Source organism: Xenopus tropicalis, chromosome 6, assembly GCF_000004195.4.
Source record: "Xenopus tropicalis strain Nigerian chromosome 6, UCB_Xtro_10.0, whole genome shotgun sequence".
NCBI classification, from domain to species: Eukaryota; Metazoa; Chordata; class Amphibia; order Anura; family Pipidae; genus Xenopus; species Xenopus tropicalis.
In genome coordinates, this window is record NC_030682.2 from 128,979,525 (window position 1) to 128,997,018 (window position 17,494).

The 17,494-nt window shown below is 40.2% G+C and overlaps 1 protein-coding gene across 1 annotated transcript in view; it reads left to right on the top strand.

Moving 5' to 3' along the window:
- Positions 1-608: 608 nt before the first annotated feature.
- The window catches only part of stk3 (serine/threonine kinase 3), a 161,717-nt gene continuing 144,831 nt past the window's right edge, over positions 609-17,494 (top strand). The window contains 3 exon segments of the mRNA NM_001097196.1: positions 609-776; positions 10,664-10,744; positions 16,986-17,114. Of these exon segments, the coding sequence (NP_001090665.1) occupies positions 754-776; positions 10,664-10,744; positions 16,986-17,114 (233 nt within the window). The 5' untranslated portion in view covers positions 609-753.

Genomic DNA, 17,494 nt, shown 5'->3' on the forward strand with positions numbered 1-17,494 from the left:
TACTACTCTCACCCTGATCTGTCACATCTATTTCAAATTAATGTAAGGCAGTAACTCAAGCTCAGGATGTTACACTACAGTCAAATAAAGTGCAGTCGGAAGAACAATAATTATTCGCCATTTAGAACCAGTCTAGTTTTCACTGGCGGCAACAATATTATTATATACATGAAATATGTTTAGCGTGTTCCTTAGCAGCATGGCTGCCAGGCCTTTAATCTGTGCGATATTTATTAGCGAGATACTGCGGCCCCTGGCAGGTTGCAGCTCTGTTACTCGCACGGTGCCCCAATGGGACGGCAGGTGCATCACTATCACTCGGTTACTACGTCTCAGTGTTCCCACTTCCTCATGTAGGCGGGGCTCTGAGTACAGCTTCAACCTCTTACCCAGCATGCACTTCTGTCAGGCTTCCCTTCCTGCTGTCTCTTAATGTTTTTGGGGAGGGGCTGGTCGAGCACTTGAGTGAAGACACACACACCGAACGCACATGCTATGTAGTCAATGTGACGGGCAGATTAAGCAGCCAATAGTAGCGCAGATTTGAAACAAAGCTAACCAATGAAGTAATGTCGGCATTGGCTGTGGGCGGGAAGGAGAAAGAGAGTGGGTTAGGTTGAGCTGTGAGGTAGCAGCTGTAGGAGGGGAAGGATGTGTCTTTAGAGGAAGATGGAAGTTGTACGGAGTTAGTGCTGGTTTCGCTGTGTTTCGTTTCCTCCTTGGTGTCTTTAGGGTAATTGGAAGCTAGCAGCCATGGAGCAGCCGGCGCCTAAGAGGTAATTGGCAAGGGTGTGTTTGTGGGGTTTCACTTAGCGGGATATGGTGCCAGGGCCATGCAAGGCCCGGGGTCAAGAAAGTCCGAATACATCGTCGAATGTGAAAAAAATGTATGTTTGAGGGGTGTCACAGCTATAGCCTTGCGTTTCTGTATGGGCTTCCTTTGGTGGTTGTATTGTTGGGGGTTGTGGGTATTGTAGTTCCGAATAGCTGGAAGTCTGGACACTCGGCATGGATGGATTTTAACTGAGTTCATGTTATTGGGGCATCATGTAGCCTTGACACCCACGTCATGTCTGGCTTTTATGCCTTTCCTTATGCATTCCCTGTCCTCACTGGGTGTTAGTGCTGGCCCCAGGGCCACACAATAGCAAGGGCAGATTATTGTCACATGAGGAATTACAGATCTTGTAAAGTAGTAATTCTGCCCCTAAACACCCTGTTGGTTTACCCAGAGATTCTCCCTCCTGTCTGTAAATTGTCCCACGTACCCAAAGGAATTGTCTAGAGGGGTAATTCTACCAAGTGTTCCTCCATTACAGAGAACTCCATGTGCAGAGGGATAAACCCCTTGATTCTTACCCACCCCATGTACCCAGGCATCAGCCATGCAAAGGGTTCCATTTATAATTCTGTATTTAAAACACACCTTTCTCCCTGTCATTCTTTACACTGCCCAAAGGATGCTCGTCCTAGTGTAAATTTACTATACAGAGCAGGTGTCTCCGTAGTTAGCATTTAGCAGTGCTGGGGGTCGAGGTCAGTCTCTGAAAGGAGTATGTATGGCTTTTCCTCCAGGTACTCCAAGTTCTACCAATACTTAGGCATTCAGGCAGGTTAATTGGCTTCTGTTCAAAACTGACCCAAGTGTGTGTAAATGTGACCTTAGATTGTAAGCTTCAATGGAGCAGGGGCTCAAGGGCTTTGTAAATATGTATATATAATTGAGAATGCTTATATATACCTAGATATATAACTGGTGTTTTAGCCCTGTTAACAACACCCCATATACATGGTAGAGTATAATCAGGGGATAATTCATATCTGGCACCTAATAAACCCCTACACAATTACAGTTGTCATTGAAACACCAGCACTGGTCCTAAACAGTCCTTGCTTGGACCCTAGTCTAAATAGAACTTCTTATACCCTAGGACCCTAAACAGCCAAATTCTATGTTTCATTCTACTTTCCAACCAACTCCACATTTAAACACCAATGATTATGCCAATTCCTATATTATCTGAACATATATTCTCTAAAGCTCAGGCACCCTAGGTACTCTCACATCAATGAGAGTGCCAGTTGTACTTTCACATCTATGAGAGTACCAGTTAATTAAATGTTTTGCGGTATGACAATCTGTTAGCCCAGTCTCTTTCATAGAGAGCATACATTTATGTAAGTTATTATTTTGTACCATTGAGCCATATTCAACTGTAAAAAGATTTTTGGAGCAACACAAGCATAAAAAAGTTCCTGGGGGTTCCAAACAAGTGTTATGATTGGGATTTTGGCAGCATCTCTGGAAACTGTCAGCCTATGGAAGGCTCTGTTTGGCATTATGTCTGTTTTTTTGTGCAACCTAAACTAGCTTGAAGCCAGAAATTCAAAAATAAGCACCTACTTTGAGGCCACTGGGAGCAACATTCAGGGGGTTGTGAGCAATGTGTTGCTCACGAGCCAATGGTTGGGGATCACTGGTCTAGATCAACCCTGATTTCACGGTAACTAGCACCCCTCCACTGATTTAGGCCACTTATGGCAGGAGTCGCAATTGGTGGCATAAATCAGTCAATAGGGGCTCGTTACTGTGAAATTAGGGTTGCTTTAGATATTTTGGAAACTTTCAACCTAAAGGCAAGTTATGATGTGAATGGAGCTGAAACTATAGCTGATGATACAGCCATGCTTTATTTTTCTGCATTGAGTTAAGGGGGCCATGTCTAAAATGTTTTATCACAAAGAGGGTCAAAAACCCATGCTATAAGCTATGGGGCATGCACACAGGTATTAACAAGAGTGCATACAGCAAAATGTTGCTTGAACCCACACCTGTATGTTAAAGATACACATAATAAAATTACACTAGAATTTGATACAGTGTGCAGTGAGCTTTCTCAAAACAATGATGTACTGTTTAGTACAGTTTTAGTCCATCCTCCACACTATGTGTAAGTTTTCACACATTTTCGAAAATGTTGCTCAGAATATCATTTCCAGGGAGGAAAGGGAAACAGACACATTAAGTTCACTTGTGTTTCTAAAATTAAGTTCAAATTGCATTTCTTTGGTAGATTAATGTGCTTTATGCACTAATGAATTTTGGGATGTTACAGCCATTTCAGTCAAAGCTGAACTATGTTGAAAGGCATACTATCTTTTTTCACACTACTAGTGATAAGCAAAATTTTTTGCCAGGTATCACTGTGAAATAATGCCCATAGACTCCAGTGGGGGTGGGGGCTTTAAGTTGTGCGGTATGGAAAAACACCCATTTTTCAGCGAAAGCAAAATGGGACTAATTTGTTTGTCATTATACTCTACTTTTATAAGGCCATTCTATAGGTGTCTAGCTTTAGCTATGTTTGTAGTTTAATGTATATTAGCAATAAGCAGGTTCCCTTTCTGCCAGGCTGTGCGAAAGGTTGACCGCTTATGGGATATACTCTTAAACAACTTTTTTAGTGCAAAAAAGAAACAAGCACAGCCCAAAACTGAACCAAGCCCCAGATCAAGGCACACCGCGTCACTTATCAGGCCCCAAAAGGACATTTCTGAACCAGAATACAAAAAGAGAATCTCTGCTGACATCACACTGATATTTAAAATGTAATCTAATTGGCATCTGTGTCTATTTCTTTCACTCCCCCCTAGGTGGCCAGTCCCTCAGTTTGGGCACCTATGAAGTTATGCTTCTAATATTATTGCTTCTTGTCAGCTTTTCCCCCTTCTAAACAGCACTGTGAGTGAATTTGCCTACTGTCATGGTTAAACTGACCATGCATTGGTTGTTTCCAAAAGAGGTAAGGTGAACATAAACAGGCTGAAAAAGGCTACTAACTTGGTCCTTCCGATCCAAGTCTGCAGCCTATTGGCCTGTTTACAGGGCTAGCCGACATGCCTCTCCAACTAATATCTGCCAAAAATCTGCCAGATATCCATCTGCCATGTTTGATTTTCCTGTTGGGGCGAGGAACACATTGGTGCGCTGATGAAGTCCTCTCCCCAGTGCTGCTTTGGCATATGGTTAGCTGATCAAACGATATAGCCCACCTCAAGGTATGGATCCTTAGGTTTATGAGCAGGCAATTCTCTTAGGCCCTTGCACAGGCTGCAAGTTTCTGCCTGTGAATGGCCAGCATTGTCTTTCAGATATCAATACCTTATCTTCTGGACATAATAGAGTATGTCCCTGTTCTATTGGATAAAAAGTTTGTCAGTTTGCAAAATCACTGTACAGTGATACTGTAACTAATACAGTCTAAACCTTTTTCAGACAAAGCCTTTCCCAAACTTTGTGTATAGCTTCCCTTTAATGGCATGCATAACTAATACAGTGGAGGAAATAATTTATTTGACCCCTCACTGATTTTGTAAATTTGTCCAATGACAAAGAAATGAAAAGTCTCAGAACAGTATCATTTCAATGGTAGGTTTATTTTAACAGTGGCAGATAGCACATCAAAAGGAAAATCGAAAAAATAACTTTAAATAACTTTAAATAAAAGATAGCAACTGATTTGAGTGAAATAAGTTTTTGAACCCCTACCAACCATTAAGAGTTCTGGCTCCCACAGAGTGGTTAGACACTTCTACTCAATTAGTCAACCTCATTAAGGACACCTGTCTTAACTAGTCACCTGTATAAAAGACACCTGTCCACAGAATCAATCAATCAAGCAGACTCCAAACTCTCCAACATGGGAAAGACCAAAGAGCTGTCCAAGGATGTCAGAGACAAAATTGTAGACCTGCACAAGGCTGGAATGGGCTACAAAACCATTAGCAAGAAGCTGGGAGAGAAGGTGACAACTGTTGGTGCGATTGTTCGAAAATGGAAGGAGCACAAAATGACCATCAATCGACCTCGCTCTGGGGCTCCACGCAAGATCTCACCTCGTGGGGTGTCAATGATTCTGAGAAAGGTGAAAAAGCATCCTAGAACTACACGGGAGGAGTTAGTTAATGACCTCAAATTAGCAGGGACCACAGTCACCAAGAAAACCATTGGAAACACATTACACCGCAATGGATTAAAATCCTGCAGGGCTCGCAAGGTCCCCCATGTGCAGGCCCGTCTGAAGTTTGCCAATGAACACCTGAATGATTCTGTGAGTGACTGGGAGAAGGTGCTGTGGTCTGATGAGACCAAAATAGAGCTCTTTGGCATTAACTCAACTCGCTGTGTTTGGAGGAAGAAAAATGCTGCCTATGACCCCCAAAACACCGTCCCCACCGTCAAGCATGGGGGTGGAAACATTTTGCTTTGGGGGTGTTTTTCTGCTAAGGGCACAGGACAACTTATTCGCATTAACGGGAAAATGGACGGAGCCATGTATCGTGAAATCCTGAACGACAACCTCCTTCCCTCTGCCAGGAAACTGAAAATGGGTCGTGGATGGGTGTTCCAGCACGACAATGACCCAAAACATACAGCAAAGGCAACAAAGGAGTGGCTCAAGAAGAAGCACATTAAGGTCATGGAGTGGCCTAGTCAGTCTCCGGACCTTAATCCAATAGAAAACCTATGGAGGGAGCTCAAGCTCAGAGTTGCACAGAGACAGCCTCGAAACCTTAGGGATTTAGAGATGATCTGCAAAGAGGAGTGGGACCAACATTCCTCCTAAAATGTGCGCAAACTTGGTCATCAATTACAAGAAACGTTTGACCTCTGTGCTTGCAAACAAGGGTTTTTCCACTAAGTATTAAGTCTTTTTTTGTTAGAGGGTTCAAAAACGTATTTCACTCAATGAAATGCAAATCAGTTGCTATCTTTTATTTAAAGTTATTTTTTCGATTTTCCTTTTGATGTGCTATCTGCCACTGTTAAAATAAACCTACCATTGAAATGATACTGTTCTGAGACTTTTCATTTCTTTGTCATTGGACAAACTTACAAAATCAGTGAGGGGTCAAATAATTATTTCCTCCACTGTATATGGCCATTATGGGACAAGTTAGAAAATCTGGCTGAGGACTGCATCTATGTTTTGATGCAGTTCTCTCTCTAGGCCCCATTAAGATCTGGTCATTTGACCTGGGATTCAGATGATTGGATCATACTGATTTGGCTAAGCATATTTGGGTAAACAGATAATGATCTGCTCCTTTGTTGACCTTGCCAAATGAGTGGATTTTATATTGTATGCCCACCGCAACACTAAAAACAGTACCACTAAACTCTTGGATGCATTATAGCAAAAATATAAACTTAAATGTACTTTGGCTGTAGATTCTGTGATCATTTTGTAATGTCACATGCCGTAAAAAATTTATACTGTTTGCCCCTATTTTTGTTTCGTAACATTTTATAAAAACATAACATATATAAACTATTCAGGTTTATTTAAGTGCAGTTGCAAGGTTGCTCCAACCTTAGCTAAAATCTGAATTTCTTTAGTGTACAAAACAAAGGGAAAGGTTCCCTTAACTTACTTTTGCTGAGAAAGAAGATATAAGGATTGGGGGTTTAGTTTGCAGAAGGGGAATATTGGACTGTACTGAGTTTCAATGAACAAACATAGAAAAGAACCTACCTATAATGATTAGCACGTTATTATTTATCAGAATTTTACAAGCCCTTTGTGGCACTGCTTTCTATCCAGTTATTTCCAGTTTACCTGTCGGTCCCCTAGAAGAATAAGGTATCAGTTTACCTATCTGTCCTCTAGCAGAATAAGGCATCACCTGACTCCATGTCGGAGTAACATTGCAAGGACACAGGCTGGAGATTGTGCGAGATTGTTACAAAACAATATCTCTTTGTCAGGTATAGCATGGCACATGTGTTAATTAAGACATAAGAATCGGATCATTTAATGCCATAATCGGGTGATCTGCTCATTTACTCAGAATGAAACTGATCTTTATAACTAATTTTTAATACCCTTGCATACCTATTAGATACAATGACATTCATATATTTCCATGGAAAGTAGAATACTGCTGCATGGCTGGAACTGCCTCTGTCCTTCCAGTCTGTGAGGTATAAAGGCATGTTTTATGTAAATTGTTCCCAGCAGTAGAAACCAGATTTCCAACTTAGGGAGAATCTTGTTCGATTTATATTTAGGGGCTGCTGAAGACTTTCTGACAAAGGGAAGAGGAAATCTTTTTGGAATTAGTGGAATCCTGCATTGTGTAGATACATATTTGTTTCCATTTAGATTACTAGTAGTGGGAACGTGAGCAAGACAGTGTATTTACACTGGAATCTGGTATCCTCCCTTTGTTGCCTTTTCATAAACAGACAATGCCTTTTGCTGCTGGTGAAGTCATTTTCTTGATGTGTAGCTTGTGACTGTTTCATTGAATAGTTGTACACACTTCCCTCATCAATAGATACTACCTCAAACACACAGAAGCTGTAGGTGTCCTAGACACACCCATTAGGTACAAGTCTTCCCATCAGTTTTGTATTTATCATGGCTTTGTATTCACTGCCCAGTAAGTGGCATGTCCCTTAAGGTGGCCATACATGTTAAGATCTCCTTGTCTGGGGGAGGTCGCCAAACGAGTGAATCTTCTTCCGATATGCCCACCTAAGGTGGCCCTAGGGCCAAATGATCGAATTAAAATGGCAGGTATAACGAGCTGATGCGGTTCCTGATCCAACAGGAAAATCAAACCTGCCCGATGAGATCTGGCCAATTTTAGGCCAGATATTGGTCAGGCAGGCCTGTTGAGGGTGCCTATACACAGGCGGATAAGCTGCCGAATCGGCCAGAAGGACCCAAATTGGCAGCTGAAATCTGCCCCTGGATGGCCACCTATACAGTGTCCCTGTAGACCTCTGCTCTAGCCACATATTGGAAACATGGCTGATCTGTATATAAAGATATCCAAAGGGGAAAATATGGATTTGTATGCCACATTTGAGTTTCTCGATTTCTTGCTTTTTACAATCAGATTGTACAGCAACCATAACCGGCTACTTCTACAGTTAAATATAAGTGAATATTTAATTTTAATTTATAATTCTTTAATTATAAATGAACTGGAATGTATGCTTTTTTTAATTTAAAATAAAGTTTATCACTGTCTTAAAGGAATACTGTCATAGAAAAACATGTTTTTTCCAAAATGAATCAGTTAATAGAGCTTCTCCAGCAGAATCCTGCAAAATGTTTAATTAAGCTTTGTACGTAACCTGCAAAAAAAAAGTCAAATTATTCTTCCTATCCCTTTATTTGGATTTTGCCTTTTACTTTTGCTGCATGTTATGTTGTTAGTATTCGGTTCTTACTACCTACTCCTTGGTTCTCTATTTACTTTTGGAATGTCTGGTTTCCTTGCATTCTTGTTTCCCCTGTTCTGCTTTTTTTCTGTTAGTGGTGTGCTGAAACAACTCGTCGCCTTTATCTTTTTGTTATTTTTTGGTGTGCACACTCAACTCGCACCCTCTATTTTGTCAGACCTTGTTAGCCCTGATATGTTTGTTCCCTTTGGGCAAATTCATTGTTGAATCACTTCATTGACTTCAGACTTCAAGAAGAAATAGTGTGATTAACACAGAAACCCTTGCATAAAAGTCAAAATGCACATGAAGCCTTAGGCCAGTGATCCCCAACCAGTGGCTCATGAGCTCACCAACCTCTTAGATGTTGCTCCTAGTAGCCTTAAAGGAGGTGCTTATTTTGAATTCCTGGCTTGGTGGCAAGTTTTGGTTAAATAAATACAAGATGTACAAAAAAAAGCCTCCTGTAGTCTGCATAGAGGCTACCAAATGGCAAATCTTAGCCCTTATTTTGCACCCCAATTGAATTTTATGATGCCTTTGTTGCTCCCCAACTCTTTTTACATTTGACTGTGGCTCACAAGTAAAACCGGTTGGGGACCCCTGCCTTAGGATAATGTCCCACAGGGAGATTAGTTGCCTGTGATAAATCTCTGCTACCATGGGCGCTAATCTCCCCGAAATACGAGAGTATGCGTGTTGGCATATGCTTAAGGCTTAGCGATGCGTATTCCTTACCACTAGAAGTTAACATTATTGCCGGTTGGAAGGCATTTTGGGGATTTATCGTGCCGACACAGAGGACAGCATAGACAGCCTATTATTATAGACAATGGCATTGATGGACTGATGCATTTTCAAATAAACAAAGGTTGAAAAGTACATGAAATACAGCATGGCCAGGTCCCCCTTATGAACCAAAGGGGGGCACACTGAGTCGAATTTGGCACAAAATCGCATATACAAACAGTTTTGCACCAACTGCGTTTATCTGCAGGCTGAGAATTCGCCCTGTATGGCATTGGCTTATACATGTGTTACAACCAACCACATGAGTTGAAAGTGCTACTGTGCAGTTAATAACACTGTGATGTACTAATGCATGAAGCTTTAATAAATGTATTAACATTTGTAAATGTGCTGACACATAATCATAATTAATGCCATACATTAATAATGTACGCTGTACATTTTCACTTTATTATTACACTGTTTACACGTACACACTATATCAGTAGCGAAGGTAGCTTTTTGAAGACTTCCAGTCTACTGAGGCTTGTGTCTGTCCATGCGTAACCCTTTGCATGTGGGGGAGAGATGGAGAGGAAATAATGGGAGGCATGGGAAATTTGCTTGATGCTCAGATACAGCCATAAACAGAAGAATGTCTACAAATAGGGGAGAAGTCACAGGAAATGGGAGGAAGATCAGCTTGTACCAAAAGGAATTTATCACTTACTTTAGTTTGGGCTCACAGCCTTCCAGATGCTGTGATACAACACCCAGATGTGTAGCAGTGAGAACACGAGGATCATCATGAAGGGCACACACTGGTAGATGGGGTCCCAGTGATTATTTTCTGAGTGATTGGTTGCTGGGAAGAAATTTGTACCTCTTGTGACCATCTGCCTTATATGTTCATAGTCCCTTTAACTTCCTGGGGTGTGCTGCATGTAATGTGTTTTTTATTACATATCCCATTAGGCTTAGACTAGGGTTCAAAATAGGCCCTGACTTTTCAAGTACACAAGGCCCAAAACAGCCCCCACTAGCCTACTAAATAGTGACCGTCTATGGCATCTTACAGCAGCCCCATTTGCTACTGCTTGACATTTTAGAGTAGGGATTAATAGCATTTTTCTTAGAAGACCCAGATTAATTGGGTTATAAACCCAAAAGTAAAAGTTGCTGAGAATGATATTTTTGCATTCATTAGACAAAATGTACTATTTTTCATGTATAACCCCTTTACCTCTGCAAATTAACTTTGTGACCCAAGAATTGGTCACAGAGGCCTGAATGTGCACATAATTTCCTCCTTACCAAGAATTTGTTTGGCATTAAGCAACTCTATTGCATTACTATATTAAAGGGGATAATGTAGTTATATACTATGCAGAAGACAACCCATCTTTGGGTCTCATCTAAGAAAGTGTTCTAGAACCATGAATTTATTGTTCTTTAGACGGGTGCTTCATAGTTCAAAGGTCTATGTATATCAGCCTAATCGATGGCAGTAATGATTATGTAGCTGTCCATATGAACTATATGTCTGATGTCTGACACCCTAGATTACATCTGCAGGATTGCGTATATGTAGTTTATGACCTTTTGTTCCGCCGCATAAAATGATCATGCTCAGTCTAGATTTCTCCCTCATTTGAGATATATTGACCTTATGTGTTTGCGTTTCTTCTCTTTTATTAGCAAGCTTAAAAAGCTGAGTGAAGACAGCTTGACTAAACAGCCAGAAGAGGTCTTTGATGTTTTAGAAAAGCTTGGCGAAGGGTAAGTGCAAAATGTAATATCCTTTTTATCACTTGCGCTCTGATTCATGGATAAAACAGGGGTCTCCCAAAAAGCTTTAAAGTGTTTCTGTAAAGTGCTTTATTAGACTTCAATAATGCATACATATAGCATTGAAACTCTATATAGAGCAAGCCTCCGATTGTGGAAAAATATTAAAAATGTTTGATGCCAACAATTTCCTCTTGTCTTGCTGTTTAACTCTTTAATAGGGATATCAAACCACCCTTTTATCACATAATTGTACATCAGTTCAGAGAAGAAAACCAGACTTGTTTGCTGCCCTTTAAACACACAGGGACACAGATAAGTATAGGCTGCTGTTACATAGCTTAGCTGAACGGTAACAACTGAAGGTGGCCTTACAGGCCACGTGAAAAGCTGCCGTTTAGGTCCCTTTTTATCAGGAGCCAGTTAACGTACCTGTATTGTTTGGAGTGTGGGAGGAAACTAGAGTACCAGGAGGATACTGTCTTGCAGTTCTGGGGTTCTAGGTTCCAGCCCAGGGCACTTTCTGCTCTGAGTTTGCATGTTCTTCCCATGTCTGTGTGGGTGTTTTTCAGGTACTACTTTTTCCTTATATTGTCTCTATATTTTTGATGATCTATAATAGAAAGGTTGACTATAAATACCTCTTCCAGCCCAGATTATTGCGCCACTAACTCTGTGGGTGTTAAAAAGTGGCATAATCAGTTTAATTAATCAATCAATCAATCAGTTGAAGGTAGTGAGAAAGATGCCTGTTTGTTTCCGTTATAAAGAGAAGACCTGTATTCAACCCTTGGAGAATGTCAGGACTACTTATTAGCAAAAGTCAGTGCACCCAATGCAGCAGTCTACAGCCTCTAGTTCCTAGGTTGTTGTAGTCTAAAGCTAACCTTACATGTAAAGATATGCTTGTTTGGCGAGCTGATTCTGCCCACACCCCGACCATTTTAAAACTAAACCCTAAAAATGAATATGGCTAAAAATGCTATATTCTATATACTCAACTTGCTGCGTCAGCCTAAAGTTTCAGCATCTCAATAGCAGCAATGATCCAGGACTTCAAACTAGTCACAGGAGCTCCCCATCTTGGTAAGTGTCTGCGACACTCACATGCTCAGTGGGCTCTGAGCAGCTCTTAAGAAGCTAAGCTTAGGGGTTGTAGCAAGAAGATGGGGAGCTACAGGGGCATCTTTAGGGGCACAGATCTTCTGTGCTAAAGGGCTGTGGTTGCCTTGGGCTGGTAAAGAAGCCCAAAAAATTTCTGCCCTATGTCTTTAGTATGTCTCTTAGGAATAATTTTATTTTTGGGGGTCACCACAACATAAGGAACTGTATTAAAGGGTTGCGGCATTAGGAAGGTTGAGAACCACTGTTTTGCTATCCAATATGCTTCTCCCTAGTTAGCAATATTGAAACTTCTCTGGCTAACAGAGCAGCCCTTCTCCTATTCATTATCCATGTCTTAAGGACCCGAATTGGCAGCTGAAATCTGCCTGTGTATGGCCACCTTAAATACCCGAAGATCTGTAGAACAAAAAGAAAGGATTAAAAAAATGACCCTGTGAGAAAGGAGAAATATAAAGCTGAGTTAAAGGAGACATATCATGTAAATTATACTCCTCTAAATATAGAAGGATTGTGCTTAAAACAAAAGTTGTTTCGGAATGATTTATTCAAAAATTCCACCAAAATCCCACAAATCCCGCCCATCTGTTCCACGTCCTGCTGGCCATAAGCAGCTAGGCTGACCTAATAGGGAACTGAAGCCTGTCTTTGCTTGTGTGACTGCAGGGCTGTGATTGGCTATCCCCCTCCTACTGTGCTACTGGCAGGGACCGTTAGGACTTGTCTACCCTTCATTTGAAACATGGACAGAGACCTGAGAGGATCTATAGGGAGCTCCAGTCAAGGGGCCATTTTTACAGACTATATTCATTTTTAAACCAAAGTGAAACCAGCACCATATATTATTCATAATTGCCTACAAAATTAGGGTTTTGTCTGTTTATACAATATGTCTCCTTTTAAAATTCAATTTCAGATAGATTAACATATTAACTAGTGATATATGACTCCATAATCAACCATTAGCATTTACTGGATGGTTGCTGTTGGTTATAAGACCTGAAGCTAAGTTTGTTCTTGTTATTATGTTACACCTTTAATCCTTCTGAGCTTCACCAGGTGTGCCAGCATATAAATAGTGCATTGCTTGTGGATTCTTTGCTTTTTGTTCTCTCTTAGTAAAATGTGTTTAATTTATAAAATGTCTACTGAACACACAGTACACTAGTTATCAAGGTTAAAAAATAGATTACTTTTATCAATTGAAACTCTTGCTGCCAATCTTCTCAAAGGGGCAATGACTTTGTAGGGGGTAATTTATCATGCATGGGGCAGGTTGCAAAAAGCAAACAATTGCAAGCCATGGATGCAGCGATGACTGCTCATGAGAGGCAGTCCTGTATACATCATTTTGTCCTCCTTTCCTCTGCAACTGTTAGCATCTGATACATATGTTTAGAAGTGGCTTAAATGGGGCTAAGACATGTGTTAACTAATGTTTTAGATAGTTACCATTTAGAGCAGGTGTGCCAATCGACATGACATGTAGGGCCGAATGGAATGGGAAAAACTTGGAGAAGGCCACAGCTATCAAAATTTGGGTTTCATACGTAAGGCTTTTGACATATATAAGTATATTAGAATATGGAAACAGTTGGGGCTGCATTTCATCAAAAGTACGAAGTTTGTTTGCTGCACAATAGAAGTAATAGGCACAGGTATAGCCTCAAAACACCATTTTGACATGAAACCAATTTCTTTTTAACCATACATTTAAAATATGTCTATTTATAGACTGCTACTTGAGAACAATGAGTTGTGTTAAGATTCATTACTGCTATAGAGACATTCAGATGGACAGACATAGCTTGTGCATTTCCTTCTGATTGTGTTTGGCTAATGTCTATGTGTGTAACTGTTTCTACCAGCAGGAAACTATCCGTAATGACGTGCACGCGAAAATGCTCTAACCCAATCTAAGCATTGAGATAATGATATCCTTCCTGTTAGTGATTTCATAAGCAAGCTGACTTCTCAGTGCCAGCCACACAGCCTGCATGCATCACACAGCGGAATGTCACAGAACATGGCAACCAGTCCACTTCCCCCGCAATGACATCCTGGGGCACTAGGGGTTCAGTACAGGGCCCCTATTGGCTCAGTTACACTTCCCACCTTATATTAACAAAGTGGAAGTATTAAGCATGTATGTATGTATATGTATGTATATCTTTATTTATAAAGCGCTACTTATGTACGCAGCGCTGTACAGTAGAATTAATACAAACAGGGTGTTAATAAGATAATAATAGATAAATACAAAGTATAACAATAAATACAAGATAAATACAGCTGCAATGTTAAGAGTCGAGGACACGAGGATGGAGGTCCCTGCCCCGTAGAGCTTACAATCTATATGGGAGGGTAACTAACAGACACAAATAGGCAAATATAAGTGCTGCAGGTCACAGTGGGTGACACTACAATATAAGTGCCAGTTCCCTGGCCTGGACAAATGGTCTGGCCCCCTGTTTAAGTCACAGGTTTTTTTAATATCATGTTAATATTATTAGAAAGAATTAGGCTAATGCCACAAAGGGGACTGATTCTCGGTCTCCGGAAAATCGCAGGCTGAGAATCAGCCTTCTACTTTACTTGCACCTGGAACCTTTGTGTCGGCCTGGGTGCAGTCTCCAAGTGGTGTCTCCAGTGAGATGTCCATTGTTTCCACATACCCATAGAGTAGGGATCCCCAATCTTTTTTTTAATCATGAGCTACACACATCTGAAAAAGTGTTGGTGAGCCACACAAGCATGAAAAACGTAATGATGATGCCAAATAAGGGATGTGATTGGCTATTTGGTAGCCCCATGTCGACTGCTAGCCTGCAGTAGGCTCTGCTCGGAGTAAAATTGTCTCTGTGCTTCCAAAACTTGCCTCCAAGCCAAAGGCTCACCATACATGGGCCAATATGGACTGCTGTCTGGTCATTGTTTGAGCAGGAAGTTTATTGGCCCAAATATGGTGCCAAAGCTATGGCCACCCCAGTCTGTGTATCTGGTTAGGTTTCATGCAGAAATAGGCTAGCTTGAAAATCCTTTTTAACAATAACTGTGTCAGGCATGCATGTTGTCTTTTAGACTGAAAATGTCCTTTGTGTCATCTGATCACCAAATTAGCAGATTTTATTGTAGAAGGCCAGGTATTTTCTGGCTGTGACTGGGGAAGGGATGAAAGATCAGACTTGAAATTTGAAAATAGATATATATATGTTTCATATTAAATATTTACATAATAGAAAATAACTACAAGTCTATAAAATATGAATTAAATCCAGTAGGATTGTTTTGTCACCAATAAGGATTCATTATGTTTTAGTTAGGCTCAAGTACAAGGTAATGTTTTAATATTACAGAGAAAAAGGATATCATTATTTGATTAAAATTGAGTCTATGGCAGACGACTTTCCTGTAATTCTGAGCTTTCTGGATAATGGATGCCATACCTGTAATAACATAGGTTGGATTATGTGACACCAGTATCTCTGTTTGCACTGGATGTCCTAGCAGCTCTCCTGGAAGCTCCCGCTTTTGCTTTTCTTTGTTCTTTTCTGCTTTGCTCATAGAATAGCTCCAATCAATAGTGACATACAGAGGCAGTGTAATAACAGATGTTCTATCAGTTGAGATCTGCATCACAATGAAGCAGAAAACAGAAAGTTAATAATGTAATCAGAGCGAGACACCAAGGCCAGATGTTTCTTATACCAGACCCGAGCCTTTGATAAAGAGCCACAGCGGCAGATGTACAGAAAATAATGAAGAGCTGTGGGTGTTTTCTGACAACACGTGCATGTGCTTTGCAATGCGCTTTAATAACATGACTTCAAAGGCCTCTCAAAACCGCCCTCTGTTTTTTTTATGAATGGATATTATGAATTGGAGCATCGCAAGTTTTACTGCAGTTCAGTTTTATGCCCAATTAGATGTTTAAATGCCCTTGAAGAGAGGTTTGAAGATTCATAGGCTGCTGTTCTGTAGAAGTCATATGTACAGAGGCATTTAGAAGATGTATGTAGGGTAAAACAATGTACAGGTATGGGATCTGTTATTCGGAAGACTATTATCCATAAATCTACCAGTTATAGAAAGGCTGTCTCCCATAGACAAATTTCCCATTAAGAAAATAATTATACCTTTTTAAGTGATTTCTTTTCTCTGTAATAAAACAGTACCTTGAACTTGATCCCAGCTAAGATATAATTAATCATTATTGCAGGCAAAACAATACTATTGGGTTTAATTAATGTTTAAATGGTTTTTTTGTAGAATTAAGGTATGGGCCCAAACTATGGAAATATCCCTTATCTGGAAATCCCGAGCATTCTGGTTAATAGGTCCCATACCTGTACTTTTCGTAAGCCTCAGAAGTAATAACTGAATCCATGATTCAGTGTGGGATCCGGCCAAGATTCAGCCTTTTTCAGCAGAATTGGGAATCGGCTGAATACATGTGCCTGGCCAAACTGAATCCGAATCTTTAAAATCACATGACTTTTTGTCACACAAACACGGAAGTTGAAAACTTTTCACCACGATTTGGATATGGTTTAGTATTCAGCTGAATCTTTATTTTACAAAGGATTCTGGGTTCGAGTCCGACAATAGTGGATTCGGTGCATCCCTACTTCTTTAGGTTTCATTCTATGGGGGAGGTATGCTTCAAGGTGTTGTATTTTATCTAGTGCTGTGTTTTCCAAGACTTTCCATTTGGTGGGACAGTTATTGCTAGGTGACATCTTTGCAGGCAGGATTCTTGTATAACCATGTCATACATGGGGAGGTCTGTGGAGACTTCCACATGGCAAGAGAAGTAAAAAAGAAAGAGGAAAGAATGCTATAAGGGCTGGTTTAGTAGTAGTATTCTTTTTTGAGAAAAGTTTCTGTACTTTATCCACTCAGATTCCTAGGTTAAACATAGGAAAATGAATAAAACAAATATTGTTAAAAAATACTTTTTTGCATCTTTATTTAATCTTGTGTTTTGTTTTTAGTTCTTTATTCAGACTTTTTTTTGTCTTAGTCTATTTCTTTATCTAGTTTAAGATTTTATTTAGATTTTATAGTTGTGCCTTTAATAAAACATTGTTTTTGTGTCTAACGTAAACAGCTCCTATGGCAGCGTGTTTAAGGCCATCCATAAAGAATCGGGGCAGGTAGTAGCGATCAAGCAAGTTCCTGTTGAGTCCGACCTTCAGGAAATTATTAAAGAAATTTCCATCATGCAGCAATGTGACAGGTAAGAAAGATTAATTGTGGACTGGCAACAGTACTGTTAAGTATTGAAAGATGGGTTTCAATGGGAGGTGCTCGTAGAAGATCTGCAGATTGAAGCAGCGACTGTTACAAGTGAAAAAATAAAAAATTATTGGTGAACTTTGTATAAAATACTTGCGAAAAAAAGCTTTAGCTCCTAGTTGTTGCTCTGAGCTGCAACCAAATACAATTGTAGAAATCCAAAAAATAGGAAAAAAGCTTCAGCAGGTTTACTGCAAACATTTATTGTGGGTAGTGGTAACCACTACCCACAATAAATGTTTTGCAGTAAACCTGCTGAAGCTTTTTTTCCTATTTTTTGGATTTCTATGACTGTTAAGTGGTGTTTAAGGACTTATACTT